General features: G+C 44.4%; 1 protein-coding gene across 1 annotated transcript in view; it reads left to right on the plus strand.

Annotated features, from left to right (window-relative positions):
- MYO1H (myosin IH) overlaps positions 1–27,129 on the plus strand; it is a 48,041-nt gene that overhangs the window by 12,496 nt on the left and 8,416 nt on the right. Inside the window, exons 7-20 of the mRNA XM_057526302.1 lie at positions 343–456; positions 780–851; positions 1,509–1,628; positions 2,677–2,744; positions 3,081–3,186; positions 3,479–3,559; positions 5,816–5,907; positions 7,620–7,714; positions 11,435–11,481; positions 14,695–14,775; positions 15,924–16,029; positions 16,757–16,874; positions 23,174–23,287; positions 25,873–25,949. Coding sequence (XP_057382285.1) covers positions 343–456; positions 780–851; positions 1,509–1,628; positions 2,677–2,744; positions 3,081–3,186; positions 3,479–3,559; positions 5,816–5,907; positions 7,620–7,714; positions 11,435–11,481; positions 14,695–14,775; positions 15,924–16,029; positions 16,757–16,874; positions 23,174–23,287; positions 25,873–25,949 — 1,291 coding nt within the window. The remainder of the gene's footprint in view (positions 1–342; positions 457–779; positions 852–1,508; positions 1,629–2,676; positions 2,745–3,080; positions 3,187–3,478; positions 3,560–5,815; positions 5,908–7,619; positions 7,715–11,434; positions 11,482–14,694; positions 14,776–15,923; positions 16,030–16,756; positions 16,875–23,173; positions 23,288–25,872; positions 25,950–27,129) is intronic.

The following is a 27,129-nucleotide window of genomic DNA, read 5'->3' on the forward strand; positions in this document are numbered from 1 at the left end:
TACACATATGTGTATATATATATACACACACACGTATATATACACACATATATCTGGGATCATGACATTGGAACATTAGATTGGTGGGGAGGCACAGGGTGATATCATAATAGCAGTGTCTTGTGCTGGAGTTGAGTGAGGCATCATCCTGCCCTCCGCCGAGGCTCTTTCCCGGCTTCCCTTAATATCTGGGGAAGGAGGAAACTCCATTCGTTCTGTGAGCTCCAGGCTGGAATTCAGGGGCGGGGAGTTCTCCCTCGGGTATCTCCTCTGATGACATTTATCAATTAGGCGGCCACCGTCTTCTCTCCCTGCCCTCCTCACCACTTCCCACATTCCTAGAATCTCTTTGGAATTATTGCCAGTGTCCTACACCTGGGGAACATCTGTTTTGAAGAGAACCAGCAAGGCTGGGCCTCCATACCAGACACCCACGAGATCAAACGGATTGGCAAGGTGATGGTCCAACTTGCGAGAGCCCCGGTGCAGGGGGAGCAGACACTTTCAGAGATGGAGAGGCGGGGGAGGGGAGTGAGGCAGCCGGACGCCCATGTCCCAAATGGCTCACATCGTTGTTCTCCCAGCTGACACTGGTTAGGAGGTTTAAAGAGCATGGGGGTAGATGAGGGAGTGGGTAAAAGCCAGTTGGTTGAAAGACCAAATATGATCTGTTTTGCATTAAAGCACAATTAGTAGGGCAGGTACACCTGGACCTGGAAACTCTTTATTAGTGAGTAAAGTTGGGTTACTGAATGGCATTTTCATTTCCATTTATTCAGCTCCTAGGGGTCCACCCATGGGTCCTTCTGGAAGCTCTCACCCATAGAAAGATTGAAGCCAAAACGGAGGAGGTAAAAATGGCTCTAGGTGGAAATGTACCTGCCCTTCCCACCACCGCTGCCAGCAGGATGGTGGCCCTAGGGGAGGCCAGACTCCTGAATCCTGCCCACCAGGTCCTGTGTGGTCCAGCTTCTGTCAGCATCTCCTGCCTTAACTTCCCCATCCCCCAACATCCCACCATCACAAGCTCTCTGTGCCTCACGCTCGCCCTGCCTTCCCTCCACAGAGTCTTTGCATATGCTGTTCCCTCTGCTGGAACACTTTTCCCTATGCTTCTTGCAGTTAGCCCAGCCTCATCCTTCAGTTCCCAGGGATCATTTCTTCAAAGTCCTTTCCCTGCTCATCCCACCCCTACCCTAAAACACCATATGTATCTCCTTATAGCACTTGTCACTCTCAGCTTGAGAGCAACATGATGCTTCTTTGTGTGACTTGTTGAATGTCCCCCTGCCAAATATGAGCCCACAGCTGGAACTGTTTGTCTTAGTCATGGCTGTATATCAGCACAGTGCCTGGCACTCAAGAAATAGCATAAACAGAACAGGCGGGAGGGGCATCTTTCCCCAGCAAGCATCCTTCCCTAGTCATCTTTAAAGCCTAGGTTGAACACCCAGGAGGCCTTTTAATTTTTTTAACCTCTGTAAAGATGTACCTGTCTTTCTTCTCAGGTGATATGCCCATTGACGCTAGAACTCTCTGCCTACGCTAGAGATGCAATGGCAAAGGCCGTTTACGGACGAACATTTACTTGGCTGGTCAACAAAATCAATTCCTCCTTAGTGAACAAGGTTGGTCCACACACATTAGGTAATGTGCTCACTAACATGGTAATGTTTTATAACCAGTATCTTTACTCTAAAGAATTAGTGAGAATTGACTGTATGCTCCTGGTGGGCAGGGATGGTGTCTTTTCACGTCTACATTTCCAGTGTCTAGCACACAGTAGGCTCACAAAAATGCATGCTGAATGATCTTGGCTGTGTGTCCCCAAGTGTGGGACACACAGCATTTCAAGTATGCCAGGTGGCTTTAAGTATATACAGAAGCTTTTCCTTTTAACAGGATATTTTAATGTGTATAAGAAAAAACAGGCTGACTCCTTCGAATTTACCCTATGGGCATGTTTCCTTTTTAAGTGGAGTTATTTAAATTAAAAAGGAAGTTTACTCAAAGCTGGAAATGAAGGAAATGATATGAGGGCAATGGGGTACATAGATGTGGTGAGACTCAGGGAGGAAGCATGCAAAGGACAGATTTGGATACATTGACTCAGTACATCATATACAATGTTAAATTGTGTCCCTTAATAAAAAGGCATGCTCTCTTTAAATAGCCATCCTTGCTGGACAGCACTTGGTCCTCTGTTGAAAATGATATGCAAAGTATCTGCCTTCTCTCCTGGATAAACATCTCCTTCCTGCTGTTTATAGCTTCCCTCTTTCCTTCCCTCCCTCCCTCCCTTCCTCCCTTCCTTCCTTGTTCTCTCTCTCTTCCTCTTCTTTTTCTCCCTCTTTCTCTATCTTCTTTTTTTTTTTTTTGAATTGAATGTGGGATTGGGAGGCTGGAGAGGGCTGAAGCAAGGAAGTGAATCGGAAGATGAAGGTTTCACTGCTCCGGTGATGGATAAGGAAGCTGGGATGGGATCTGGCTAGGCTGCAGGCAGGAGGAGGCAGGCTGGGAAAATTATTTCTACCCTAAGGTTCTTCTGTGAGCCATTGCTGGAGAGAGAAGGCATGAGATTTATAGCCAAGTCCCAGATTCGGGGACAGCTACCAGGTTTTGAGTGTCACAAAGTAAACAACCTTAATGATTAATGGTATGTGTTACTTTGACTAGGATTTCACTGGGAAAACTGTGATTGGATTGCTGGATATCTATGGGTTTGAAGTCTTTGACAAGAATGGGTGAGTTCATTGTTACCCACTGGTTCTTTGTTTTTCTTTAAGGTCTGAGTCTGGTTTATGGCATCTCTGATGTTATTGGAATTCATTTTTCTATTTCTAGAAATTCTCCAGATTTGCATAGCCCCTACCTAATAGACTTTTCTAGAACCGGAATAACTATAAAAAATGCAACTGTCTTTTAGCTTGACTCTTCTGATCTATTTAATAAATTATTTGTTTAATAAGGGCTTTGGTTTTTCTGTATGGAAAAGCATCCTTAAAAATAAGTAAAAGCAATTTTTTTAAAACTTGGTCTACTCACGTAGCTTTAGTTACTTAAATCTTTTGCACCTCTAGTTTTGAACAGTTCTGTATAAATTACTGCAATGAGAAACTCCAGCAACTATTAATTGAGAGAACCCTAAAAGCGGAACAGGCAGAATATGAAATGGAAGGTATAGAGGTAAATGTTTCGATGTTTTCTCCTCATTTGATTTCTTAACCTAGCAAAGACATTTACTTGAGAAATATTATTTCATTGGAGATTTTTCCGGATTAGTACTAAGGATTATTTTTCACTCCTTCTCTGCTTATTTCGTGGGAAGTTATTTTGAAATCCAGCAAGTATTCTTTTTGAAATGTTAGAGATAAAAATCAGATTTGGGAAAAACAGTTGGAAACTCAATTTAAAAGAATTATATTTGATGCTCATCTTAATCCTTCTTGGAGAATTTTTTTCATCTTTGTCATTTTAGTGGGAGCCAATTCAGTATTTCAACAACAAGATCATCTGTGACTTGGTAGAAGAGAGACACAAAGGAATCATTTCCATTCTGGTGAGAAAATTAACATTGACTTGGGGCCCATTCAATGGTATTTACAATACCCAGGCTTACAAAGGGTTAAGAGTGAAATCCACGGGATTACTGAAGGATGCAAGTTGAACTTTTTTGCTGAATTTTTGCTCCAGGCTTTAGGCTGAGCTTTCTCCTCTTGTTCAGATTCACAGACCTAAATTATAGCCCATCAGGAGATCACAAGGAAAGACCTTTTATAATGAAAGCATGCGTGTCTCTCTTCCATAGACATGGAAGGATGAGCCAGGGAACTGGGGACCTGGTTTAGGCACTTGGGGGAGGGGCTGCTTTCATGCTTGGCACTGAGCAGGGAGCCAGAAGACTTAAAGGAAGGCTTTATAAAGAATATCCGTGGGGCTTCCCTGGTGGTGCAGTGGTTGAGAATCCGCCTGCCAATGCAGGGGACACGGGTTCGAGCCCTGGTCTGGGAAGATCCCACATGCCGTGGAGCAACTGGGCCCGTGAGCCACAACTACTGAGCCTGCGCGTCTGGAGCCTGTGCTCCGCAACAAGAGAGGCCGCGACAGTGAGAGGCCTGCGCACCGCGATGAAGAGTGGCCCCCGCTTGCCACAACTAAAGAAAGCCTTCGCACAGAAACGAAGACCCAACACAGCCAAAAATAAATAAATAAATTAATTAATTAAAAACAAAAAAAAGAATATCCACAGATCCTGAGTTGAGGCTCCGTGAGGTGGGCCTGTGACCTTCTTTTGAACTATTGTGACTTCTGAGAATATCAGGGTCCTCGAATCCACAATTGTTCCACTTCAAACATCAATGTCTCTAATAAATTCTGAAGGCCAGTGAGAAATGACTTCCCTGCCTTGCCTTCCATTCGGGATCATCTGTACTACGGTTTGCCTCCCTGTTAATGAGAATTACTGGTCCCCTTCCTACTCCTGCCTCCCCGACAACTAACTGCTGTGTGAACCCACGATTCTAAAGCACAGCCAGGGACATTGATGGGTGGCAACTGTAGTCGCCAGGAACATGGGCACCATCTCGATTCAGATCCCAGCCCTACTGCTTATTAGCTGTGTAAGCTTAGGTAGGTGTCTTAACCTCTCTGAGCTCCAATTTCATCATCTTTCAATGGGTCCAATGATAACAGCACTTACCTCAGACAGGAGCTGTAAGGACAAATTAAGTGAAATAATACATGCAGAGGGCTTAGAACTATACCTGGTGCATGGCAAGCATTCAGACTCTATCTGTTCAGCAAATACCTATTGAATGCTTACTTTGTGCCAGGATTCTGCCTTGTGCTTTGGGACACGGCAGTGGACAAAACAGGTCAAAACAGCTGCACTCAGAGGCTTTAAATTCTAGCATGGAGAGACTAACAATAAACAGGTCAATGGGCAAAATGCACAGATTGTGCAATGGAGAAAAAAGCAGGAAAGATTAGATGTGCTGGTGAGGGGGGTTCAATTTTAGGTAAGATCGTCTAGGAAGGACTCTCTGAGAAGGTGACATTTGAGCAAAGACCTGAAGGGGGACAAGCTGCGTGGACGTCCAGGAAGCACAGACTGATGTAAGCTAGTACATGTACGTTCAATGCGCCTGCAGATTGCTAGACTAGTATTTTAAAATACCTTAGTAGTAAGTACTTGTTTCTATTTGGTTTGCCATAGATGGAATCAGAAAGCATAGAAATGTTGCTTTGTAAGAATTGTTTCACCAACGTGAACCCAGCTTTTTTGTTGTTTTAATAAAAGCTCCAGGGTTGATTCATTTTTTCAAGATGGTCAATTAAATGTTATCACTGTTGAGGACCCAAAACAGGAAATAGACATAGCTTGTGAAACAGGAAAGGTTAGACTCAACTAGCTTTACGGCTTGCTTTCCCTGAGGGCTTTGCTCCTAGTAAAAGAGGGTATGTTCTTGGCCAGCTGGTTATGAGTGGTTAAGAGACAATGAAGTTGAGTGTTACAGCTGGTTATGAAATCTGCGAAGTGTCCCTGGGAAGACTTTGGACATAGGCGTCAGACAGGTGGAAGAGTTGACTTTTCATGGAAATTTCCAGTCTCTCTGGTTCCAAGCTTCCCTGATCAGATTTGAGAAGCTGAGCACATGTGATGGATTACCCTTCCTCCCCCAGAAATGTTCACCCGAACTTGTGTGAGATGATATATTTCAATCCACTACATTTTGCCCCAGCTGGTGGGAGCATTTAAACTTGGAATTGATGGAGGGTGGTACCATGAACAGAGACTTCTCTTTCTGTTTTGTAGGATGAAGAATGTATTCGTCCTGGTCCTGCTACAGACTTGAGTTTCCTGGAGAGATTGGAAGAGAAAGTGGGCAAGCACGCACACTTCCAAACGTAGGTGTCTCATTGCGAGGCTGTTGCATGGGGGAAGGTCACGTAGAGTTGACCTTTGAACAACACAAGTTTTAACTGCGTGGGTCCACTTATACATGGGATTTTTTTTACAATAGTAAATACTTACAGTACTACGTGATCCCATCCCCTGTTGGTTGAATCCATGGATACAGAAGGCCAGCTATGAGTTATACACAAATTTTTGACTGTGTGGAGGTCCGTGCCCCTAAACCCCATGTTGTTCAAGGGTCAACTGTATCTCCATTATCTTGGATATATGGACAGTGCTCTCCAAGAGTACAGATACTTCTTCATTCCTAGAAATATCATGATGATACGCCAACTGCACAACTTTTGTTGGTAGGGGTCAAGGTCATGTGAATTCCAAGTAGAATTTTTTTTTTTTAAGATTTTGTATCTTTATTCATCATTTCATTTTGGACATGTCCACATGCATGAAATGCCTCTTTTTAATTCAGGCATAAAATACATGCAGTGGTGTATGTAGATCTGAATTGTACAACCAGATGAATTATTATATTTGTGCGTACCCACATCACCATCCCACAGATGAAGACATAGAGCATTTACAGCACCCCAGAAAATCAACTAGAAATTTAACATAGTCTTTGAGACAAGGAGGAGAGAATTTAAGGGCATGTGCTCTGGAGTCGTAGGGAGCTGGTTATGAATCCCAGTTCAGCCACTTATTAGACACGTGACTTTGGGCAAGCAATACTCCTGAGTTTGAGTTTCCCCTTCTACAAGATGGGATAATTAATATACCTACCATATAGCATTGTAAATGACTACATAAATCACCTAGTGAAATATCTGGCCATAGTAAAGATTCAATAAATTGTAGTGGCTTCATCAAACCCCTTATAGACTATTGAAAGGATACATAAGTGGAACTGGATAAGTATATGAATCAAGAATGGGAAAATAAGTTGTAACATCTTCACAAATGGGATAATATATGGCCATGAGAATGAACAATGTATAATACATGCAATGATGTAGGTAAATCACAAAAGCATGTAATCAAGAGAAATCAGACACAAAAGAGTACATACTATATGGTTCCATTTCTATGAAATATCAAACCCGGTAAAAACAACCTCTTCTGTTAGGTGTCAGGTTGTACCTGGAGAGGGCTCAAGGTTGGGGGTTCTCAGGGACTAGTAATGTTCTGTCTCTTGATCTGATGCGAGTCACACAGAAGAATTCATTTTGCAAAAATTCATTGAGCTGTGCACTGCGATATATGTGTACATAATATATATGTATATACATTTCAAAAAATTTATAAAAAATTATGAATCACCAGGATCTGAAAAACAATGTTTCATCAGTATTTTAGTCTCTCAGCATCATAAAAATGTAAAGTAGTAAAACTGACTTTCGGCATCACCTAGAAAAATGGAAGTTATTTCACTGTACAAATAAATGTGTTTCTGTGACTCATGTATTTTTTTCCCACTCCTCGGTGCTTATGAGAAGGAAGGATCTAATTTTAGAGAGACCTTGGTCTGTAGCCAGAAGAAATAGGAGGCAAGGTTTCCTGGGAGCTGCCCTTTGTGGTTAGCTTTCAGTGCTGGCCTTCAGCTGATTGTCACAATCCTAAACAACTCTTTTGCTTTATATATTGGTGCATTTGGTTGCAGTGAAGTAGAAAGTTTCATTTCGTGTCTATTTCTGTCTTGCTGCAGCCGGAAGCTGGCAGGTCCAAAGGGCAGAAAGAGGATTGGCTGGATGGAGTTCCAGCTCTTCCACTATGCGGGAGAGGTCACATACTGCACCGAGGGTGAGTGTCTGTAGGGCACAGGTCACAGGTCACAGCCATGCAGGTGCCCCCGAGTCCACTGAAAAAATGCTGCACATCTGTCTCAAATGTTCCCTAGCCCTGCGTGCAAACATGCCATTTTAAAAACATTTTAAAAGTTTTTACTTTTATATATAACCACTTTATTGTGATAATTCACATAGCATCTATTTGACCCGTTTAAAGTGTACAGTTCAACAGTTTTTAGTATATTCACTCTGCAGTTGTGCAATTATCGCCACATTCTGTTTTAGAACATTTCCCCATCACCCCAAGAAGAGCCCCTTTACTCATTAGCAGTCACTCCCCATTTTCCCCCAGCCCCTCTCCCCCAGCCCTAGGCAACAAACCAGTCTTCTTTCTGTTTCTGTAGATTTGCCTATTCTGGACATTTCATAGAAATGGAATCACACAACGTGTGGACTTTTGTGTCTGGCTTCTTTCACTTATATAATGTATAATGTTTTCAGGGTTCATCCACGTTGTCATTCCTGTTTAATTGCCAAATAATATTCCATTGCATGTTTACACCACATTTTGTTTATCTCTTCATCAGTTGATGGGCATTTGGGTTGTTTCCTCTTTTTCGCTATTATAAATAATGCTGCTGTGAACATTTTTTCCAAAGCATTTTTCAAACACTTTCTTTTGCCACTTCTGCTTTAGGTTTTAGATAATTTTTGCTTCTAAATAAGTTTATTTTGCTAAAAAATCTTTAAAAAGTAAAATACTGTATATTAGGTTTTTTCCCTTAAGTACAGAGTGGTATAAGAAAGAAAAACTTTTTAAATAGGACAAATCTCTCTACGTATATAATTTATTGATTTTTGTTTAAAGAATAAAGTAATACACATGTAAGGCTATAAATTTCTGACAGTACAGAAAAGTACAAAAGGAAAACTAAAAACCCCTTTTATTCTTAGTCTCTCCCTGAGGTAACCACAAGAACCAACTGGAAAATAAGAATGTCTTATGCATATACTTACACACGTGGAGACATGCACGTGTGCACACACACACACATCTAAATAACACAGATTGTTATTTTGGGTTATCTCTTTTGCATTTTTCATTTAATGGATATTGGCAATCATTTGGACTCCAACTAATATTCATTGAGCGCTCACTATGGGCCAGGCACTGTCCCAAATGCTTTACCTCTGTAGCTCGCTTAGACCTTACAGAACCACCCTGTGAGGTGGGTAGCCTTATTAGCCCCCTTTTAATCTGTGAGGCACTGAACTCAGAGAAGTTAAATAACTTGACCAAGGTCACACACCCAGGCCTCTTGCCTCCAGACCTGCATTCGCTCTCCATAGCAACAAACAGGCTCCTCTGCATTTCTTCTGAAAAGCTACAGGTACTCCCTGTGGGGCTGTGTCCTGTCATCTGTTTGATGGCCTCTGGTTGTTTCCAGCTTTGTCTCTTGTAAACACTGCTGTGTTTGACATTTTTGTCTATTCCACTTAGCCAATTTGTGCACATTATATACCTAGGATAAATTCCCAGAAGTGGCATTGCTAAGTTAAAGATTCTATCAAAAGTTCCTTTTGACCACTTCTGGGCATATATCCAAAAGAACTGAATGCAGGAACGCGAACAGATATTTGTACACCCATATACATAGGAGCATTATTCACAATAGCCTAAAGGTTGAAGCAACTCAAGTGTCCATCGATGGATGAACAGATAAACAAAATGTATTCTATCCTTTCAATGGAACATTATTCAGGCTTAAAAAGGCAAGAAATTCTGGCACCTGCTACAACATGAATGAACCTTGAAAACATTGTGCTAAGTGAAATAAGCCAAACACGAAAGGACAAATCCTATAGGATTCCACTTACGTGAGGTACGTAGTCAAATTCATAAAGACAGAAAGTAGAGTAGGGGTTATCAGGGGCTTCAGGGAGGAGGAATGCGGAATTAGTGTTTAACCAGTACAAATTTTCAGTTGGGGAAAAGGATAAGTGTTCTGGAGATGGATGGATGGTTGCACAACAATATGAATTCACTTAAAGCCACTGAACTATACACTTAAAGATAGTTTAAATGGTAAATTTTATGTTATATATGTTTTACCTCAATAAAAATGTTAGTTTTCTGTTGTTGTTGTTGTTGTTTTAAAGTCTTTATTGAATTTGTTACAATATTGCTGCTGTTTTTTTTTTTTTTTTTTTTAATTTTATTTATTTATTTATGGCTGTGTTGGGTCTTCGTATCCGTGTGAGGGCTTTCTCTAGTTGTGGCAAGTGGGGGCCACTCTTCATCGCGGTGCGCGGGCCTCTCCCTATCGCGGCCTCTCTTGTTGCGGAGCACAGGCTCCAGACGCGCAGGCTCAGCAATTGTGGCTCACGGGCCTAGTCGCTCCGTGGCATGTGGGATCTTCCCAGACCAGGGCTCGAACCCGTGTCCCCTGCATTGGCAGGCAGATTCTCAACCACTGCGCCACCCGGGAAGCCCATTGCTGCTGTTTTTTATGTTTTGGTTTTTTGGCCATGAGGCATGTGGGATCTTAGTTCCCTGACCAGGGATCGAACCCGCGCTCCCTGCATTGGAAGGCGAAGTCTTAACCACTGGACCACCAGGGAAGTCCCAAAATGTTAGTTTTGATAAGTCCAAATTGTCATCTAAAAAGGTTGTATCTTAGACATTGCTGATGCATCTTTTTTCTTTTTTTTCCTGATGCATGTCATCTTTAGCTGGTTTTGGCTTTATAATGCCATCTAGTTACTAATTTAATTACTAACTGGCTAGGTTTTAAGTGAGCATTGATAAGCCAAGTTTTAAAATTGGAAATAACGTGTCTTCCTTTGATGCCATTGGGTACCACTAGTCCAAATGCTTGAGCTTGATTTTTGTCAGTGGTGGGGGTGATTTTCTCATCCATCTACATAATCTCAACTGGCCGCCCTTGGAATTCAGCTCCATTCCATTGTTTCAATGTCATTCATTGTATGTGTAGTTCTTTACTAGGGCACGTGTACAATACTCAGTGTGAAGGCTCTACATTCATGTGATAGCTCATCGGAAGACTCTACATTCACGTGATAGCTCATCGGGGTTTCGCGTGTAGCATGTGAGCTATAAGTCAGTTCTGAGGACTTGGCTCTTTTTTTTTTTTAATTTTTTTTTGTTTATTTATTTATGGCTGTGTTGGGTCTTCGTTTCTGTGCGAGGGCTTTCTCTAATTGCGGCAAGCGGGGGCCACTCTTCATCGCGGTGCGCGGGCCTCTCGCTATCGCGGCCTCTCTTGTTGCGGAGCACAGGCTCCAGACGCGCAGGCTCAGTAATTGTGGCTCACGGGCCCATTTGCTCCGCGGCATGTGGGATCTTCCCAGACCAGGGCTCGAACCCGTGTCCCCTGCATTGGCAGGCAGATTCTCAACCACTGCGCCACCAGGGAAGCCCTGAGGACTTGGCTCTTGATCAAAGATGGCATTATCCCCCAGGGACATCTAGCAGTGTCTAGAGACCTGGCATCTAGTGGGTAGAGGCCAGGGATGCTACTAAACATCCACAATACACAGGACAGCCCCCAAAACAAAGAATGATCCAGCCCCAAATGCCAGTATTGCCAAGGCTGAGAAACGCTAATGCTAAAAGATTATTTTTAGGATTTCCCTTTGCAATCAGTTGGGACGGAATTGTATTTTTAGTCAAAAACATTGATTCAGGGATTTCTCATTCAATGTTTTACAGGATTCTTGGAAAAAAACAATGATCTCCTCTACAGACATTTGAAAGAAGTAAGTCTGAAACTTAAGTATATGTATTTCTGATGGTTATGAGATATCACCTGTGATACTAATTTTGGGGTAGATTTGGCCTTCTGGACTTTTCTCTTCCATGCATTATATTAGAACTCCAGCATGTCATGGCTGGAACAGACATTTAAGATCATCTGTATGAACACTTGACTCAACAAACCCATTCATATGTGTGTGGTGTCCCTCCTGTGTGCCAGGCATGGTGCTAGCTCTGGGGTCCCAGTGGTGAACAAGACAGTCCTTGTTCTCATGGGGCTTATCATCGGGGGGTGGGGGCAGGGTGGGGAGGGAAGGAGGAGTGGCTGAGAATAAATACATACACAATTAAGTTATCCATCAGTGAGAAGTGCTATGAAGAAAAGGAGCTATGATTGAGAGGGACATTTTAAATTTAGTCTAAGTGGTCAGAGAAAACACCCTCGTCGAGGTGACTTTGAACTGAAACCTGAACGAGAAGGATCTTGGACTTGGGAAGATCAGGGGCTACTCCAGGTAGAGGGACCTGCATGTGCAAAGGCCCCGAGGCCCAGGTGAGCTCAGCATGTGTTCAGTGACAGGCAGTGTTAGAGGGGGCTGAGAGCTCAGCAGGATGAGGTCTCCAGGGAGGAATAGAGATCTTGTCTTGGAGCAGTGGGAATATACTGGGGTGACACAAACCAAGGATGAAGAACTGAGACCCAGAGAGATCATGACTTGTTCAAGGTCATATCTCAAGGTGGGGCTGGAACCAGGATATGCCCCTGGGGCTACCAATGAAATCCCATCTCTTTTCATATGCCTCACTGATCAGAGAAACCTTGGGTTTTTTTAAGCCTTTATTTTGTATTAAAATAGTTAACTGTTTTTTAAAAATTGGATCGTGTTTAATGAGCTTGGTTTATAAAAAGCTTAAACCTAGAGAGACATTTTCAGAGAGAACACGCAAATGGTTCATCTCAGGAGTGTTTTCTGCCCTTCCCTATTTTTCTCTACCACTTTAGGACCACTTGTCCCAACCTCTGGGATTCAGGATGGATAAGCGATTCCTAACTTTGGATGTTTGCTCCAGGCGGGTGCTCTCTGGGTCTTGAGTCTCAGCCTGACCCTGTCCCAGCGGGGGGGTCTCATGGCAGATTTCCCCATCGGTGAAGTGGGTCTGTTGATGCCTTCCTCTTGGAGTGGAAGGTCCTGTTGGACAAATGGGAGACAGTATTCCCCTTGTGGCTTTCCCCTCTGTGGGCATTGCCCATCCCCTTCACAAACCCATCCATGGGAGGGTGCTTCCCACAGGAAGAATCTCTAAATCTCCCACTTTTTCCACCAGGGCTGAAGTTCCTTGTACTTTCTGAGATGGGTGCTTTCTAATTTTTAAAATTTCCTATCTGCAACTTACTCTCTCATGCCACTGGGAGTATAAAATTGGGGTGAGTTTAAAAAAATTCTAAATTTTAACTGTGGCAAAATACACATACATAATATGAAATTTACTATGTCAATCATTTTTAAGTGCACAGTTCAGTTGTGTTAAGTACATTCCCATTGTTGTGCAATCCACCTCCAGAACTCTTTTCATCTTGCAAAACTGGAACTCTGTACCCATTAACCACTAACTCCCTTATTCCCCCTCCCCTCCAGCCCTTGGCAACCACTATTCTACCTTCTATATGAATTTGGCTACTCTAGGTACTTATATAAGTGAAATTACACAGTACTTGTCTTTTGTATCTGGCTTGTGTCACTTAGCATCATGGTGTCAAGCTTCATCCATGTTGTTGCATGTGTCAGAATTTCCTTCCTTTTTAAGGCTGAATCATCCTCCATCGTATGGCTATAAGGAAAAAGATTTTTTGTGTGTGTCAAATTAAAATTTTTGAAAAGATATGCACAGAAGGAAAAATCAGACATACCAAAGCTGATGTCCTTGGACCCATGTCACCAAGTCCCTCTCCTGAGAGCCAGCCGCTCTAACCAGTTTATTGTGTATCCTCCCAGGGATGGGACAGACCAGGACATGTGTGTGTGTGTGTGTGTGTGTGTGTGTGTGTGTGTGTGTGTGTGTGTGTGTGTCTCCCCCTTTTTCTTTTCTCTTCATACACACTATGCATGTGGTCCTGCATCTTGCTATTTTTCACTTAACACCATATCTTGGAGATCATTCTTAAAGAGCTGGTTTGTTCTGTAGCAGCCTAGCTGGACTGGAAATAATTACTGCTTCATCATGTCCAAGGAAAAATAATCAGATGGCCTCACCAAGTAGACAGAGCACTGGATATAGTACAGGTCTTCCTCAACTTACATGGGTTACATCCTGATAAACCCATCGTATATTGAAAATATCATAAGTTGAAAATGCATTGACTACACCTAGCTACTGAACATCATAGCTTAGCCTATCCCATCTTAAAGGTGCTCAGAATGGTTACATTAGCCTACAGTTGGGCCAAATCACCTAATACAAAGCCTATTCTATAATAAATTATTGAATATCTCATGTTATTGATTGAATACTGTACTGAAAGTGAAAAACAGAATGGTTTTGAGTATATTGGTGGTTCACCCTTGTGATCGCATGGCTGACGGAGCCGTGGCTTGCTGGGCTGCCCAGCGTCATGAGAGTGTTGTAAGCCCGGGAAAAGATCAAAAACCAAAATTCAAAGTATGGTTTCTATTGAATGTTCATCACTTTCACACCACTGTAAAGTCAAACCATCGTAAGTCGGGGACGGTCTGTATTTGAACATTTTCTTCTACATGTGATTGTGGTTTTTTTTTAAATTAATTAATTTTTTTTGGCTGTGTTGGGTCTTCGTTGCGGTGCATGGGCTTCTCATTGCAGTGGCTTCTCTTGTTGCGGAGCACGGGCTCTAAGCGCGCAGGCTTCAGTAGTTGTGGCACACGGGCTCAGTAGTTGTGGCTCACGGGCTCTAGAGCGCAGGCTCAGTAGTTGTGGCACACGGACTTAGTTGCTCCGAGACATGTGGGATCTTCCCGGACCAGGGCTCGAACCCGTGTCCCCTGCATTGGCAGGCGGATTCTTAATCACTGTACCACCAGGGAAGTCTCTATGATTGTGTTTTTTTCCCCTCTTCTTCTTCAAGTGCTCCCAAGGCAGATGGCTCTGGTCCATTGTGCACACTTAACGTGAACTTTCCTGAAGACCCCTTAATGATTTCTGAAGCAGCAAATGTGGTACTCATTTCTCTTTACCTACAGGTGCTGTGCAGGTCCAAAAACAGAATCCTGAAGGAATGCTTCCGGGTGGCCGAGTTAGAAAACCGGAGAAGGCCACCAACAGTGAGTGGCAGGGGGAAATGCCTGTGCAAAATTGGAAAGGTAGCAAAAATCACCCAGAGGGTGCAAGTACTTTAGTTACCTATGCTTTTTAAGCTGTCCTCTCCTTTTTTTGGAAGTATCACTCTCTAATTGTTCTACTAAATATATATTTTCCAAGGTTAGAACCAGTGTGTTCATTTGCAGACATTCATTGAGCACCTACTGTGTGTCAGGCACTGTGCTGGGCACAGGGGTATCTACCAATAACAGAACAGACAGTGTTCCTGCCCTCGTGGGGTTTACAATCTAGTGGGAGGTGGTATAGGAAGATACAGTAAGTCCCCGACACACAAACCTTCAAGTTGCGAACTTTCAAAGATGCAGACGTGCGTGCCATCAACGTCAGGCGTGAGTGAAATTGCAGCTCGCCCTCCGTCTCCCATTGCTGATGATCCTTCAGCTCTACCATCTCCCACCTCCTCTCCCTCCTCCAGTCAGTAACTCTTCTTGCCTGTTCACTCAATGCCAGCCCCTGTATGCCAGCTGTTGTACTGTACTACTGTACTTTTCAAGGTGCTATACTGTAAGATTAAAAATGTTTTCTTATTTTTTGTGTTTGTTTTTAATTCACTATTTGTGTGAAAAGTATTATAAACCTATTACAGTACAGTACTACATAGCCGATTGTGTTAGTTCAGTACCTAGGCTAACTTTGTTGGACTTATGAACAAATTGGACTTAATGTGCTCTCAGAACGTAATTTGTTCATATGTAGGGGACTTACTGTATCATCAAATAAAGAAAGAAATTACAGTAGTGCGAGTGTCATAAAGGAAGCTTGGTAACAAGGAAACAGGAAGGTGGTGGAGGGTGACTGGCTCAGCGGCAATGAGGGCTCCCACGAGGTACTCACTTTGTATTCGCCGAGGGAGGGAAGCATCCTGGAAAGGTGCTCGTCCAGCCTCCCCTTGACCAGACTGAGCTTGGGCTTCTCAGGCCAGGACATTCAAAGCCTTCTCTTAATGGACAAAACAGTTCATGACAGGTAACGAGTAGAACAGTCTGTCGAGTGTTTGGGTCTAAAGGGCCAGTCTTGTGATTTAACCAGTCTTCTCTGTATAAATGGGGAGCAACGGCGTCTGTTTAGCTCATTCTCTCTCTCCCTGCAGGTGGGAACTCAGTTTAAAAACAGTCTGAGCAGCCTTCTGGAAATTCTCATCTCTAAGGAACCTTCATACATCCGTTGCATCAAGCCCAACGAGAGTAAAGAACCCAGTGAGTTGTGAATTGTTCAGAACACTGAGGTCAGGGAAATGAGGCTGGGAGGAAAACCAAGACGACGGTGGGGAAAGTCCTGAAAACCACCACAGGCTTGCTGCTTGTTCTCTGTATTAAATAATAGAAGACAAATGAATAAGGAGGAGGGTTTCTTTCATGGTCCTGTGTGAGCTTTGCTCAGAGCGTGGCCAGTTTCAGGACTAACACAGCTGAGCCAAGCAGACCTCAGAGGTGAGGGGAAGCGATACTGCTTCTCTCCAGCCAGTGAAGAATCTTCCAAAATGGTCTATGACTTGGGTATTTTCTAAGCTTGTGCCATGGTCTCATGACAAAGCTGTACAGTCAAAGGCTTATAGAATCCAGGCAGGAAGAGCGAATGAGTGAAGCAGACCAGCTGTAATGCAATAGGGAATGGAGGGGACTGTGGCCAACTGGAGAGGGCACACCCTGTCTAAAGGGGCAGTCCTCCTTCCTTAGGGCCATTTGTTGCCATGTGGGGCTCTAGGCCCAGAATGGCCAGATCTCATGGATTTTCAAGAGAAACCAGAAATTCAGATTTTCCTGTAAAATTCCCCCATTAAGAGAAACACAATTAGGACCTAACAAAACATGCCTGGTGGCCAGACCCAGCCCACAGATCGTCAGCTTGCAGCCTCTGGTCTGCCTTGGTTGAAACAGAGCCACAGGGTCCTTCACCGTCACTCTTCCTTCTGTGTTTCCAAAGGCAAGTTCGATGACTTCCTCATAAGGCATCAGGTCAAGTACCTGGGGCTGATGGAGCACCTGCGGGTGAGACGGGCCGGCTTTGCGTACCGACGGAAATACGAGCATTTCTTGCAAAGGTAAAGTTTGTTTTGTTGATCTGAAGCCAGTGAAGTGTGTGGCGATGAATAAAAGGCTGTCCCCCAGGGAACTCCGTTTGCTTCTTAACTGCTGTAGCGGTGACAGTGATGAACACTGACATTTCAGAGAATAGGAAGCTGACTTGGTTTGCCACCTTCTCTTCATTTCGCTAAGCCCCTAACTTCTTGGAATCTAGGAAGTACAAGATGCCATGCACAGACTTGCCTCCAGGGGGCAGACGTGGGACATGCACGCTTGGGGTCGTACTTGGCTGGGGAAGACCCTTCCCATGGCGACCATGGGTGCTGGTTTCAGCGCGGTCAGTCTGGGAGCAATCCCCTTGGCCTCATGGGCTGTCCAGAGACACAGGTGTAGTGGTGATAACATGGGCATTGGAGCCACAGATTCTTGGGTGGGAATCCCCATTCTTCCTCTTCCAACTGAGACCTAATTCCTCATGTGTAACACGGGGATTAAATTGCTCTCGAGGAGTTTGTAAGGGTTTAATCATATAACCACCACCACTACTACTATGGCCCAAATTGCTTGTGCGTGCAGTTGGGCTGCATGTCGTTCGTGCTACCAAGAAAACAACACATTGTTACACTCGCAAGAGAAGCATAATAAAATGGTTCTTTTTGTGGGTCAACATGGTTGAATATCAGTAATTTCATATTTTAACTTAATATTAGACTTCTTTTTTATTTTTTAAATTTTTTAAATTGAAGTATAGTTGATTGACAATGTTGTGCCAGTCTCTGCTGTATAGAAAAGTGACTCATTCAAAAAGAGTCATGTACCAAAATGTTCATTGCAGCTCTATTTACAATAGCCAGGACATGGAAGCAACCTAAGTGTCCATCATCGGATGAATGGATAAAGAAGATGTGGCACATATATACAATGGAATATTACGCAGCCATAAAAAGAAACGAAATTGAGATATTTGTAGTGAGGTGGATGGACCTAGAGTCTGTCATACAGAGTGAAGTAAGTCAGAAAGAGAAAAACAAATACCGTATGCTAACACATATATATGGAATCTAAGGGGAAAAAAAAAAAGTCCATGAAGAACCTAGTGGCAAAACAGGAATAAAGGGCTTCCCTGGTGGCGCAGTGGTTGAGAATCTGCCTGCTAATGCAGGAGACATGGGTTTGAGCCCTGGTCTGGGAAGATCCCACATGCCGCGGAGCGGCTGGGCCCGTGAGCCACAGCTGCTGAGCCTGCGCGTCTGGAGCCTGTGCCCCGCAGCAGGAGGGGCCGCGATGAAGAGCGGTCCCCGCACCGCGATGAAGAGTGGCCCCCACTTGCCGCAACTAGAGAAAGCCCTCGCACGAACCGAAGACCCAGCACAGCCAAAAATAAATAAATAAATAAAAAAAAAAAAAAAAAAAAAAAACAGGAATAAAGACACAGACCTACTAGAGAATGGACTGGAGGATATGGGGAGGGGGAGGGGTGAGATGTGACAGGGTGAGAGAGTGTCATGGACATATATACACTACCAAATGTAAAATAGATAACTAGTGGGAAGCAGCCGCATAGCACAGGGAGATCAGCTCGGTGCTTTGTGACCACCTAGAGGGGTGGGATGGGGAGGGTGGGAGGGAGGGAGATGCAAGAGGGAAGAGATATGGGAACATATGTATATGTATAACTGATTCACTTTGTTATAAAGCAGAAACTAACACACCATTGTAAAGCAATTATACTTCAATAAAGATGTTTAAAAAAAAAAAAGTGACTCAGCTATACACACATATACATTCTTTTTTTAATATTCTTTTTCACTATGGTTTATCCCAGGAGATTGGATATGGTTCCCTGTGCTATACAGTAGAACCTTGTTGTTTATCCGTTCTAAATGTCATAGTTTGCATCTATTAACCCTAAACTCCCAGGCCATCCCTTTCCCTCCTCTTCTCCCCCCTGGCAACCACAAGTCTGATCTCTATGTCTGTGAGTCTATTTCTGTTTTGTAGATAGGTTCATTTGTGAATATTAGGCTTCTTTTGAAGTACAACTTCATAATTATAAAAAGCACATGCATGAGGCTACATTTTCAATCCAATTCCTCGCATTTTGCAATTTACATCAAGATCCTGTGCTCTGAAACTTCATCATTTTTTGGTGCTCTTATTTTCAGCCCCTCATTTAATCTCAGATTTTTCTCTACCCACGGATCTTGCTTATTTTTCTCCCATGAGCCTCGTGTCTTGATAATTAATATCTGTTTATATGCATTTATTAAGTAACCATCTCTTTCCTCACTGTTGTTTTTTAATGATTTACCTGCTGATCTAAACCTCTGATGAGTATCGTCAGCATTAACCTTTTGAGTTGATACAATTTCAGCTAAATACACGGAGGATTTTATTGACCTGTGTGGTTCTATCTTGAGAAACAGTATAAGTGTCTTTGGGTTTTAGAAACAGTGAAAAGAGTTACAGACAACCCCACCCCAAATACTACCTTGGAAGGCTCAGCGGGGCCCGGGACCCCAGCCTTGGAAATCTCTGCCCGGCTTTGCTCTACGCTATAGGTACATTTGGATAAGCATCTCCATCCCAATCCTCACAGATGAAACACCATCACAGGTGTCCCACTGGAGGCCCGTCTGGAGGGCAGGTAGGAAGGAAACGTGGGACCCTCAAGCAGCCTAGAGTCAGAGGCTGGTTGTCACCCCCCTCTCCTTTTTGTCCTCTCTCCTTTTTTCTTTCATCTGTCACCATTTGGGGACCACACTGCCAGTGGATAGCCATGGTTTTCTTTTCCTAAACAGCTTCATTGAGATATAATTCACCGAATGTACAATTCACCCACTTAAAGCATCAGTGGTTTCTGGTATTCACAGATCTATGCAAGCACAGTCCATTTGAGAACACTTTCATGCCTTCAAAAAGAAACCTCATACCCTTTAGCTATAAATGCCCTAACTCCTTACCAACCTGCCCCAGCCCTAAGCCACCACCACTCTACTTTCTGTCTTTATAGACTTCTCTATTCTGGACATTTCATACAAGTGTGGTCGTATCATATATGGACTTTAGTGTCTGGCTTCTTTCTCTTAGCTTGATGCTTTTTTTTGTTTGTTTTTAATTAATTTATTTATTTATTTATTTTTGGCTGTGTTGGGTCTTCGTTTCTGTGCGAGGGCTTTCTCCAGTTGCGGCAAGTGGGGGCCACTCTTCATCGCGGTGCGCGGGCCTCTCACTATCGCGGCCTCTCTTGTTGCGGAGCACAGGCTCCAGACGCGCACGCTCAGTAATTGTGGCTCACGGGCCTAGTTGCTCTGTGGCATGTGGGATCTTCCCAGACCAGGGCTCGAACCCGTGTCCCCTGCATTGGCAGGCAGATTCTCAACCACTGCGCCACCAGGGAAGCCCAGCATGATGCTTTTAATGTTCATCTATGTTATAGCATGTGTCAGCACTTCATTCCTTTTTATGGCTGAATGATACTCAATTGTGTGGACAGACAACATTTTATTTATCCATTCCTCTGTTGATGGGCATTTGGGTTGTTTCCATTATTTGGCTATTCTGAATAATGCTGCTGGGAACACTCAAGTACAAGTTTTAGTGTGATCATATGCTCTCATTTCTTTGGGCACATACCTAGGAGTAGATTACTGGGTCAGATGATAACTCAGTGTTTGTTTGAGGATCTGCCAGTCTTTTTGCCAGGGTTTTTTTTTTTTTTTTTTTTTTTGTGGTGGGTTAGGGTTAGGTGGGGAGAACCTCCTTGACATACCAGTTTTGCTCATCAGCGACTTGTCATTCACCCTTATCTCATCCATTTTTCTGAATCTGAAGTCTAGTGAAGATGGAAGCAGCAGCTACTGCCCACCCCGGCCCCAAAACACGCAGGCATTTGCCGTTCCAGTCTTCCTGCGTTTTTTCCTACTTTGCTGCTGTCGGGCTTGTTTATTCTTTCTGTAAATACTAGTGAGCCCCTGCTTTGTACCAGCACTGTCCAAGGTGCTGGGTAACAGCAGTGAACAAGACAGACCCCACCCCTGCCCATATGGAGTGTACTTTCTACTGGCAATAACAGGGAGATATAGGAGGTCAGGCGGGGCGTACATTCTTTGAAGGAAAATGAATCCGGGTTGGGGAAAGAGTGGTCCAGGAGGGCCTCTCCAAGTAAGGAAGGGAGCCATGAGGATATTTGGAGGCAGCTGTCTGGGCAGCAGAGCTTGGAGGTGGGAACTGGGCAGCTTGAGGACCAGCTAGGAGGCTGGCATTGCTGCAGGACAGTGGCCCAGGGGAAGGCAGGAGAGGCCCATGGGAATGGGCTGGAGATGTCCGAATGTGTGCACCCTCCCTGGCACTGCTTCCCTTGATCAGGGAGCGACTGCATCTCAGAGTTAAAAAGGACAGAAGTTATGAGTCCCTCTACCCTGCAGGCATTTAAATCATCTCCCCATCTCCTCTGTGTCTGTCTAGCCCATGTTTAGACAGCTTTGATGGTGTGTGCTAGTGAGGGGCCTGCACCAGACAGGAGGGAGCAGGGCCTGGCGTTGCTCTGCGTTCCCTGGGGTTGGCATGTGTCTGTACCTTTGTGTGTGGCAGTAACAGCGGGAAGTCATCAGGGAAGAACATGTGACACTTAATGCCTGTCTTAGTTCAGGCTGCTATGACAAAGTACCATAAACTGGGTGCCTTATAAACAACAGAAGTTTATTTCTCACAGTTCTGGAGGCTAGAAATCCAAGATCAGGGAGCCAGCACGGTCAGGTTCTGGTGAGAGCCCTCGTCTGGATTGCACCCTGCTCTCTTCTCATCACATCCTCACATGGTGGAAAGAGGGCAAGGGAGCTCTCTGGGGTCTCTTTTATAAGGGAACAAATCCCAAGGATGAGGGATCCACCCTTCTGACCTAATCACCTTCCAAAGGTCCCATCTCCTAATACCATCACATTGGGGGGTTAGGATTCTTCAACATATGAATTTGGGGGCGGGAGGACACAAACATTCAGTTCATTGCGATGTCCTTAATGGATTTTCTCATAAAGTATAATTCCAGGAAAATAAACATGTTCTTAACGGTTTGACATTTGATTTTAAAATAATACAAACCATATAATGATATTAAGGGAAAGAAGCGTAATAGGAATACTGTAGCTAACAGCTTTTGAAGTCTCAGACTGTGCCAAATACTTTCCATGGGGTATCTCATTTCAACCTCGTGACGACCCCACAAGGAAGGTCCTGCCATTCATTGTTTATGCTGCAAAGCGAGGAGGTGAAGCGACTTGTCCGGCTCCTGAGCTGGACTCCAACCCAAGTAGTGCGGCTCCGGTCCGGGGGCTCCAGTGGTGTCGCTCTAGCCTTCGTCCACAGGCACTTCTGAATTCTGCATTCACTTTCTTCATTACATTACAGACATCATGGTTATCTTTATTGCGACCACATATTAGAAGGGAGTTGCATTTTGTACTGAAATCAGGTTCTTAAGTCAACCTTGGGTCCAAAATTTACCCTTGAAAAATCCCTCGTCACTTATCAAGCATGATACCTTTTCTTCCCGTGCTGGACTGTACTTGTTTATACGTTCCTTTGTCTCTTGATGGACATTTGGGTTGTTTCCACCTTTTGTCAAATATAAATAATGATGCTCTGAATATTCACGTGTAAGCTTTTGTGCGGACATATGTTTTCGTGTCTCTTGCGTATACACCTAGGAGCAGAATTGAGTTTCTTGGGTAGAGTGTCTGATGTGAGGTCATTGTTCTATGAAGACAGGCCGAACCTCCTACCCTGTTGAAACAGTTCCTCTTGTTTCTTTTTTTTTTATTTTTAAACGAACCCCCTCACTTTTTTTTTTTTAATTTTATTTATTTATTTATTTATTATTTATGGCTGTGTTGGGTCTTCGTTTCTGTGCGAGGGCTTTCTCCAGTTGCGGCAAGTGGGGACCACTCTTCATCACGGTGTGCGGGCCTCTCACTATCGTGGCCTCTCCCGTTGCGGAGCACAGGCTCCAGACGCGCAGGCTCAGCAATTGTGGCTCACGGGCCTAGTTGCTCCGCGGCATGTGGGATCTTCCCAGACCAGAGCTCGAACCCGTGTCCCCTGCATTGGCAGGTGGACTCCCAACCACTGCGCCACCAGGGAAGCCCCCCTCTTGTTTCTTTATTGCTGAGTATATATCGTTGAATTCTAGGAAGTGGCTGTGATGCGTTTACTCTATTATTCTGAGTGGTTGGTGTGCCCAGCGGAGTGAAGCTGACCTCAAGGGGAGCTAGTTAGTGTAAGGTCTGCGGCTTCCTAAACATTCCTCTCCCCTCCCTAGGTACAAGTCCTTGTGCCCAGACACCTGGCCGCACTGGCACGGGCCTCCAGCAGAGGGCGTAGAGCGGCTGATCAAGTACATTGGCTACGAACCTGAGGAGTACAAGTTAGGGAGGTGAGTGTCCCGGAAATCGCTGTCAAAATGTTTTCCTAATCGATCTGTATCCATCTTGAGCCTGGAGATTCATTCTTCAGGAGTTTACGTAGATTTATAAGCAGATACTTGCATTCACTCAATTTAAATGCATCTCTGTAAAGAAAAAACTCTCCTGTGTGTCTCTACTCTCAATGCTTCCCTCACACTCAAAACACTCCATCACACTTCTAACACCAGCTGGGTGTCCTACAATTAAACTCACTTCTGACAGTCTACCTGGAGATGGTGTCAGATCCCGCGGGTTAAGGGCTCAGTCTCCCAAGACTGTCCATCCTCCCTTCAGAGGCCAATCACAAGTCCATTTTGTCACCTGTGTTTCTGACCAATCAGCTATAAATTGGAGGTCCCCATGACCCCCTCCTTGGGTTTGATTAACTTTTCTAGAGTAGCTCAAAGAATCAGGACAATACTTTACTTACTGGATTACCAGTTTATTACAAAAGGATATAACTTGGGAACAGCCAGATAGAAGAGATACACAGGGCAAGGTATGTGGGAGGGGGTGCGGAGGTCCCATGCTCTCTCCAGGTGCACCCAGAACATCTCCAAATCATGCCTTTTGGGGGTTTTATAGAGGCATAGGCATGATTGATAAATTCACTGGACAGTGGTCATTCATTCAACCTCGCGCCCCTCTCCCCTCCCCAGGAGTGGGGCTGAAAGTTCCAACCCTCTAATCTCAAGGTTGGTTTCCCTGGCAACCAGTTCCCATCCTTAGGTTATCTAGGGCCTTTCCAAACATCAGCTGTTAGCATAAACTCAGGTGTGGTGTGGTTGAAAGGGGTTTGTTATAAATAATAAAAGACACCCGGAGAAAGGGGGTGGGGAGGGATAAATTGGGAATTTGGGATTAGCAGATACAAACTACTATAAATATAAAATAGATAAACAACATGGTCCTACCGTATAGCACAGGGAACTATAGTCCATATCCTATAATAAACCATAATGGAAAAGAATTTTTTAAAAGACACCCATTTCCCCTTTATCACTTTGAAGCTATTTCAGGAACAAAACCCAAAAGATTATAACAAAAGATGCCCCATTGCTCTAATCACTTAGGAAATTACAAGGGTTTTGGGAGCTGTGACACTGGAACGGGGCAAAGACCAAATACATATTTCTTATTATAAAGCACCGTATCACAAGAGCTAAATGGTTAGAAAGGCTACATAGCTGCCTATTGGAGGAGGTTAAGTATAAAGGAGCCCTGGGTTCTAAACCTGCATTGGAGACTGGGATGAGCTTCTTTTTGCACAAAATGAGGAGGGCATCAGTGCGAATTCCCTAATCTCTCTCTGCCTAGATTCTTTCATTGTTCAAAATGTATGCATGACTTCTCAGAGGGGATATTAGGACTTCTGCGATGAGAAAGCTCCTCTAGCATCTCCCACAAAGTGGTGTTCTAGAACTCTAGGTATCATTACTGTAGAGTTGTTGTCCTTGAGCAGGACTTTTCGTACACATTGAAAGCGTCAAGGCACAACTCAGTGGGGTGAACCAGGATAATTTTCATCTGTTCTCTTAGACATTTTGGTCAGCATTCATTTGATTGCAAAGAACAGGGCCCACACATGAAGAGGATCTACTGCCAGGCCGCAGAGATTCCAGCGTCAGGGATCTCTGCCTTTGAATGTGTCAGTGGGCTTTCCCTGCCAACTTGTACATAGCCCTCTATGACCACCCTGGCCCCATTCCATCCTTTATTCTTCTATTCTGGGCCCTGCTCCAAGGAGCAGTTACTTTTCCAAGCCAGATTTCTGAGGAATAGGGCTTAGCACATCCAATGCGAGGTGGGTCAGGGAGGTCAGAGGTGTTATCTGTCCCCGGTATAAAACCTCTGATGGGTTCACGTGGCACGATGCACTGCTGCCCCCCAGTGGCTGGCCTGGGAAGTTTCCCTCAAAGGGTGGGTTGCCGGGGAGCCTGAGAGGGCAGGCAATATGAGCTCAATGTCTATAATTTATCTTTGCTGGCTGATGGGATCTTCTCCTAAACTTAGACCCATATTCTCTGTCATCACTTTTTAAAGCCCAGGGAAGTCACTTTGGGTTAGGAAGGTGAATTAACTTCCTAGGGCTGCATAATGAATTAACTACAGACTGGTTGGCTTAAAACAACAGAAATTTATTTTCTCACATTTCTGGAGGCCAGAAGGCCAAAATCCAGGTGTTGGCAGGGCCGTGCTCCCTCTGAAGTCTCTCTGGGAGGATCCTTCCTTGCTGCTTCCAGCTTCCAGAAGCTCCTGATATTCCTTGGCTTGTGGCAGCATCACTCCAATCTCTGCCTCTGTCTTCACATGGCCTTCTCCCCTGCGTCTCTCTGTGTCTTTCCCTCTCTCTTATAAGAACACTCTCATTGGATTTAGTGTGATTTTATCTCAATCGTTACCTTGATGACATCAGCAAAGACCCTATTTCCAAATAAGAATCACATTCTGAGGATTAAGTGGATGTGACTTTGGGGGCGGGGGGAGGACACTATTGAATCCACTACAGATGGTGATGACCAGTTAATAATTAAAACATTTTTTTCATTTCTAGAACCAAAATATTCATTCGCTTCCCCAGAACTCTGTTTGCTACTGAAGATGCCTTTGAATTTAGTAAACATCAATTAGGTATGGTTTTTTTTCCTGCCCTGATTTTAACAGAATGTGATATGAACAAGCTTAGCTTGGGAAACATCTTAAACATGAGTGTTTGATATGTTAGAAGCACTGGCTTTGGAAACCCAGAACAACGTAATAGGATTATAAGATACAGGTGAATTTATGCCTTAACCCAGAACAAGGCAACAAGATTATAAGATACAGGTGTATTTATCCCTTATGTTTGGAGGGCTGTCATGGATGCACCTGGAAACTTAAATGCTGTAGTTCTGCCTCATTTTTAGTTTGGATCCAACTTTGTCGTGCCACACCAGGACCTAAACCCACGGAGTCCATCCCCCTTAAATGAAGGTTTTTTTTAAAACTTCATCTGTATAAGTGTCTGATGTCAGAAGGTGTAGCTGCAAAGCCCACAGCCAGGGTGTTTGTTGTGAATGGTAAATAAGAAAACTTAGACGGGAGGAAAATGCAAAAAATCACAAATCAAAACTACCAGGGGGTAGGGGCTTCCCCTCTGAGATCTCACCTGGCCTGTTGAGACCAGCTCTGCTTGAATCATCTCAGTGCTTGCCGTATTCATGATCTCATTGTATTCTCGGAACAAACCTGTGGACGAGTGGTATTATCATCTCCACTTTACATGGGGGGAAGCTGAGGCCCAACAGCAGCAGAGCTGGGGTTTGAGTGTGTGTCTGTCTGGCTTCAGGGCCTGGGCTCGTAACCACTGTGCTTGGTGGTTTGTTTTTGACCCCTCCGGCAGCGGGCACGGATCACCCAGGTCGGGTTCGTGGGCAGGTGCTGAATGCGGGGGCCTGGGTTAACGTTTCTACCCAGCTCCCAGGGGATGCGATGCTGCTGGTGTGCGGGGCCCTCGGGGAGCTCGGTCTGCAGGGGGACCCCAGTCACCGGGTGCAGGGGGCGCACTGTGAATGGAGGAGCTAAGGGCGCGTGTGTGGTCCCACAGCCCTGGGTTCACACTCCTGCTTCACAGCCGCGTGGTTGCCTCGCGCCTGGCAAGGGTCTTCACCGCCTGGCTCTGTGAGCCCCTTTGTGAAATGTGCTGATGCCCGCCTGCCTTGCAGGGTTGGGTGGGAGGATGAAATATAATGCCTAGAACCAGGGGCCAGCAAGCCCTCCAGGTGGTGGTTCTGTTCCTTAGCTGGGGGGAGGCAAGAGGAAGAAAGGGAGC

The sequence above is a fragment of the Balaenoptera acutorostrata genome, chromosome 13 (genome assembly GCF_949987535.1).
Source record: "Balaenoptera acutorostrata chromosome 13, mBalAcu1.1, whole genome shotgun sequence".
Classification (NCBI taxonomy): Eukaryota; Metazoa; Chordata; class Mammalia; order Artiodactyla; family Balaenopteridae; genus Balaenoptera; species Balaenoptera acutorostrata.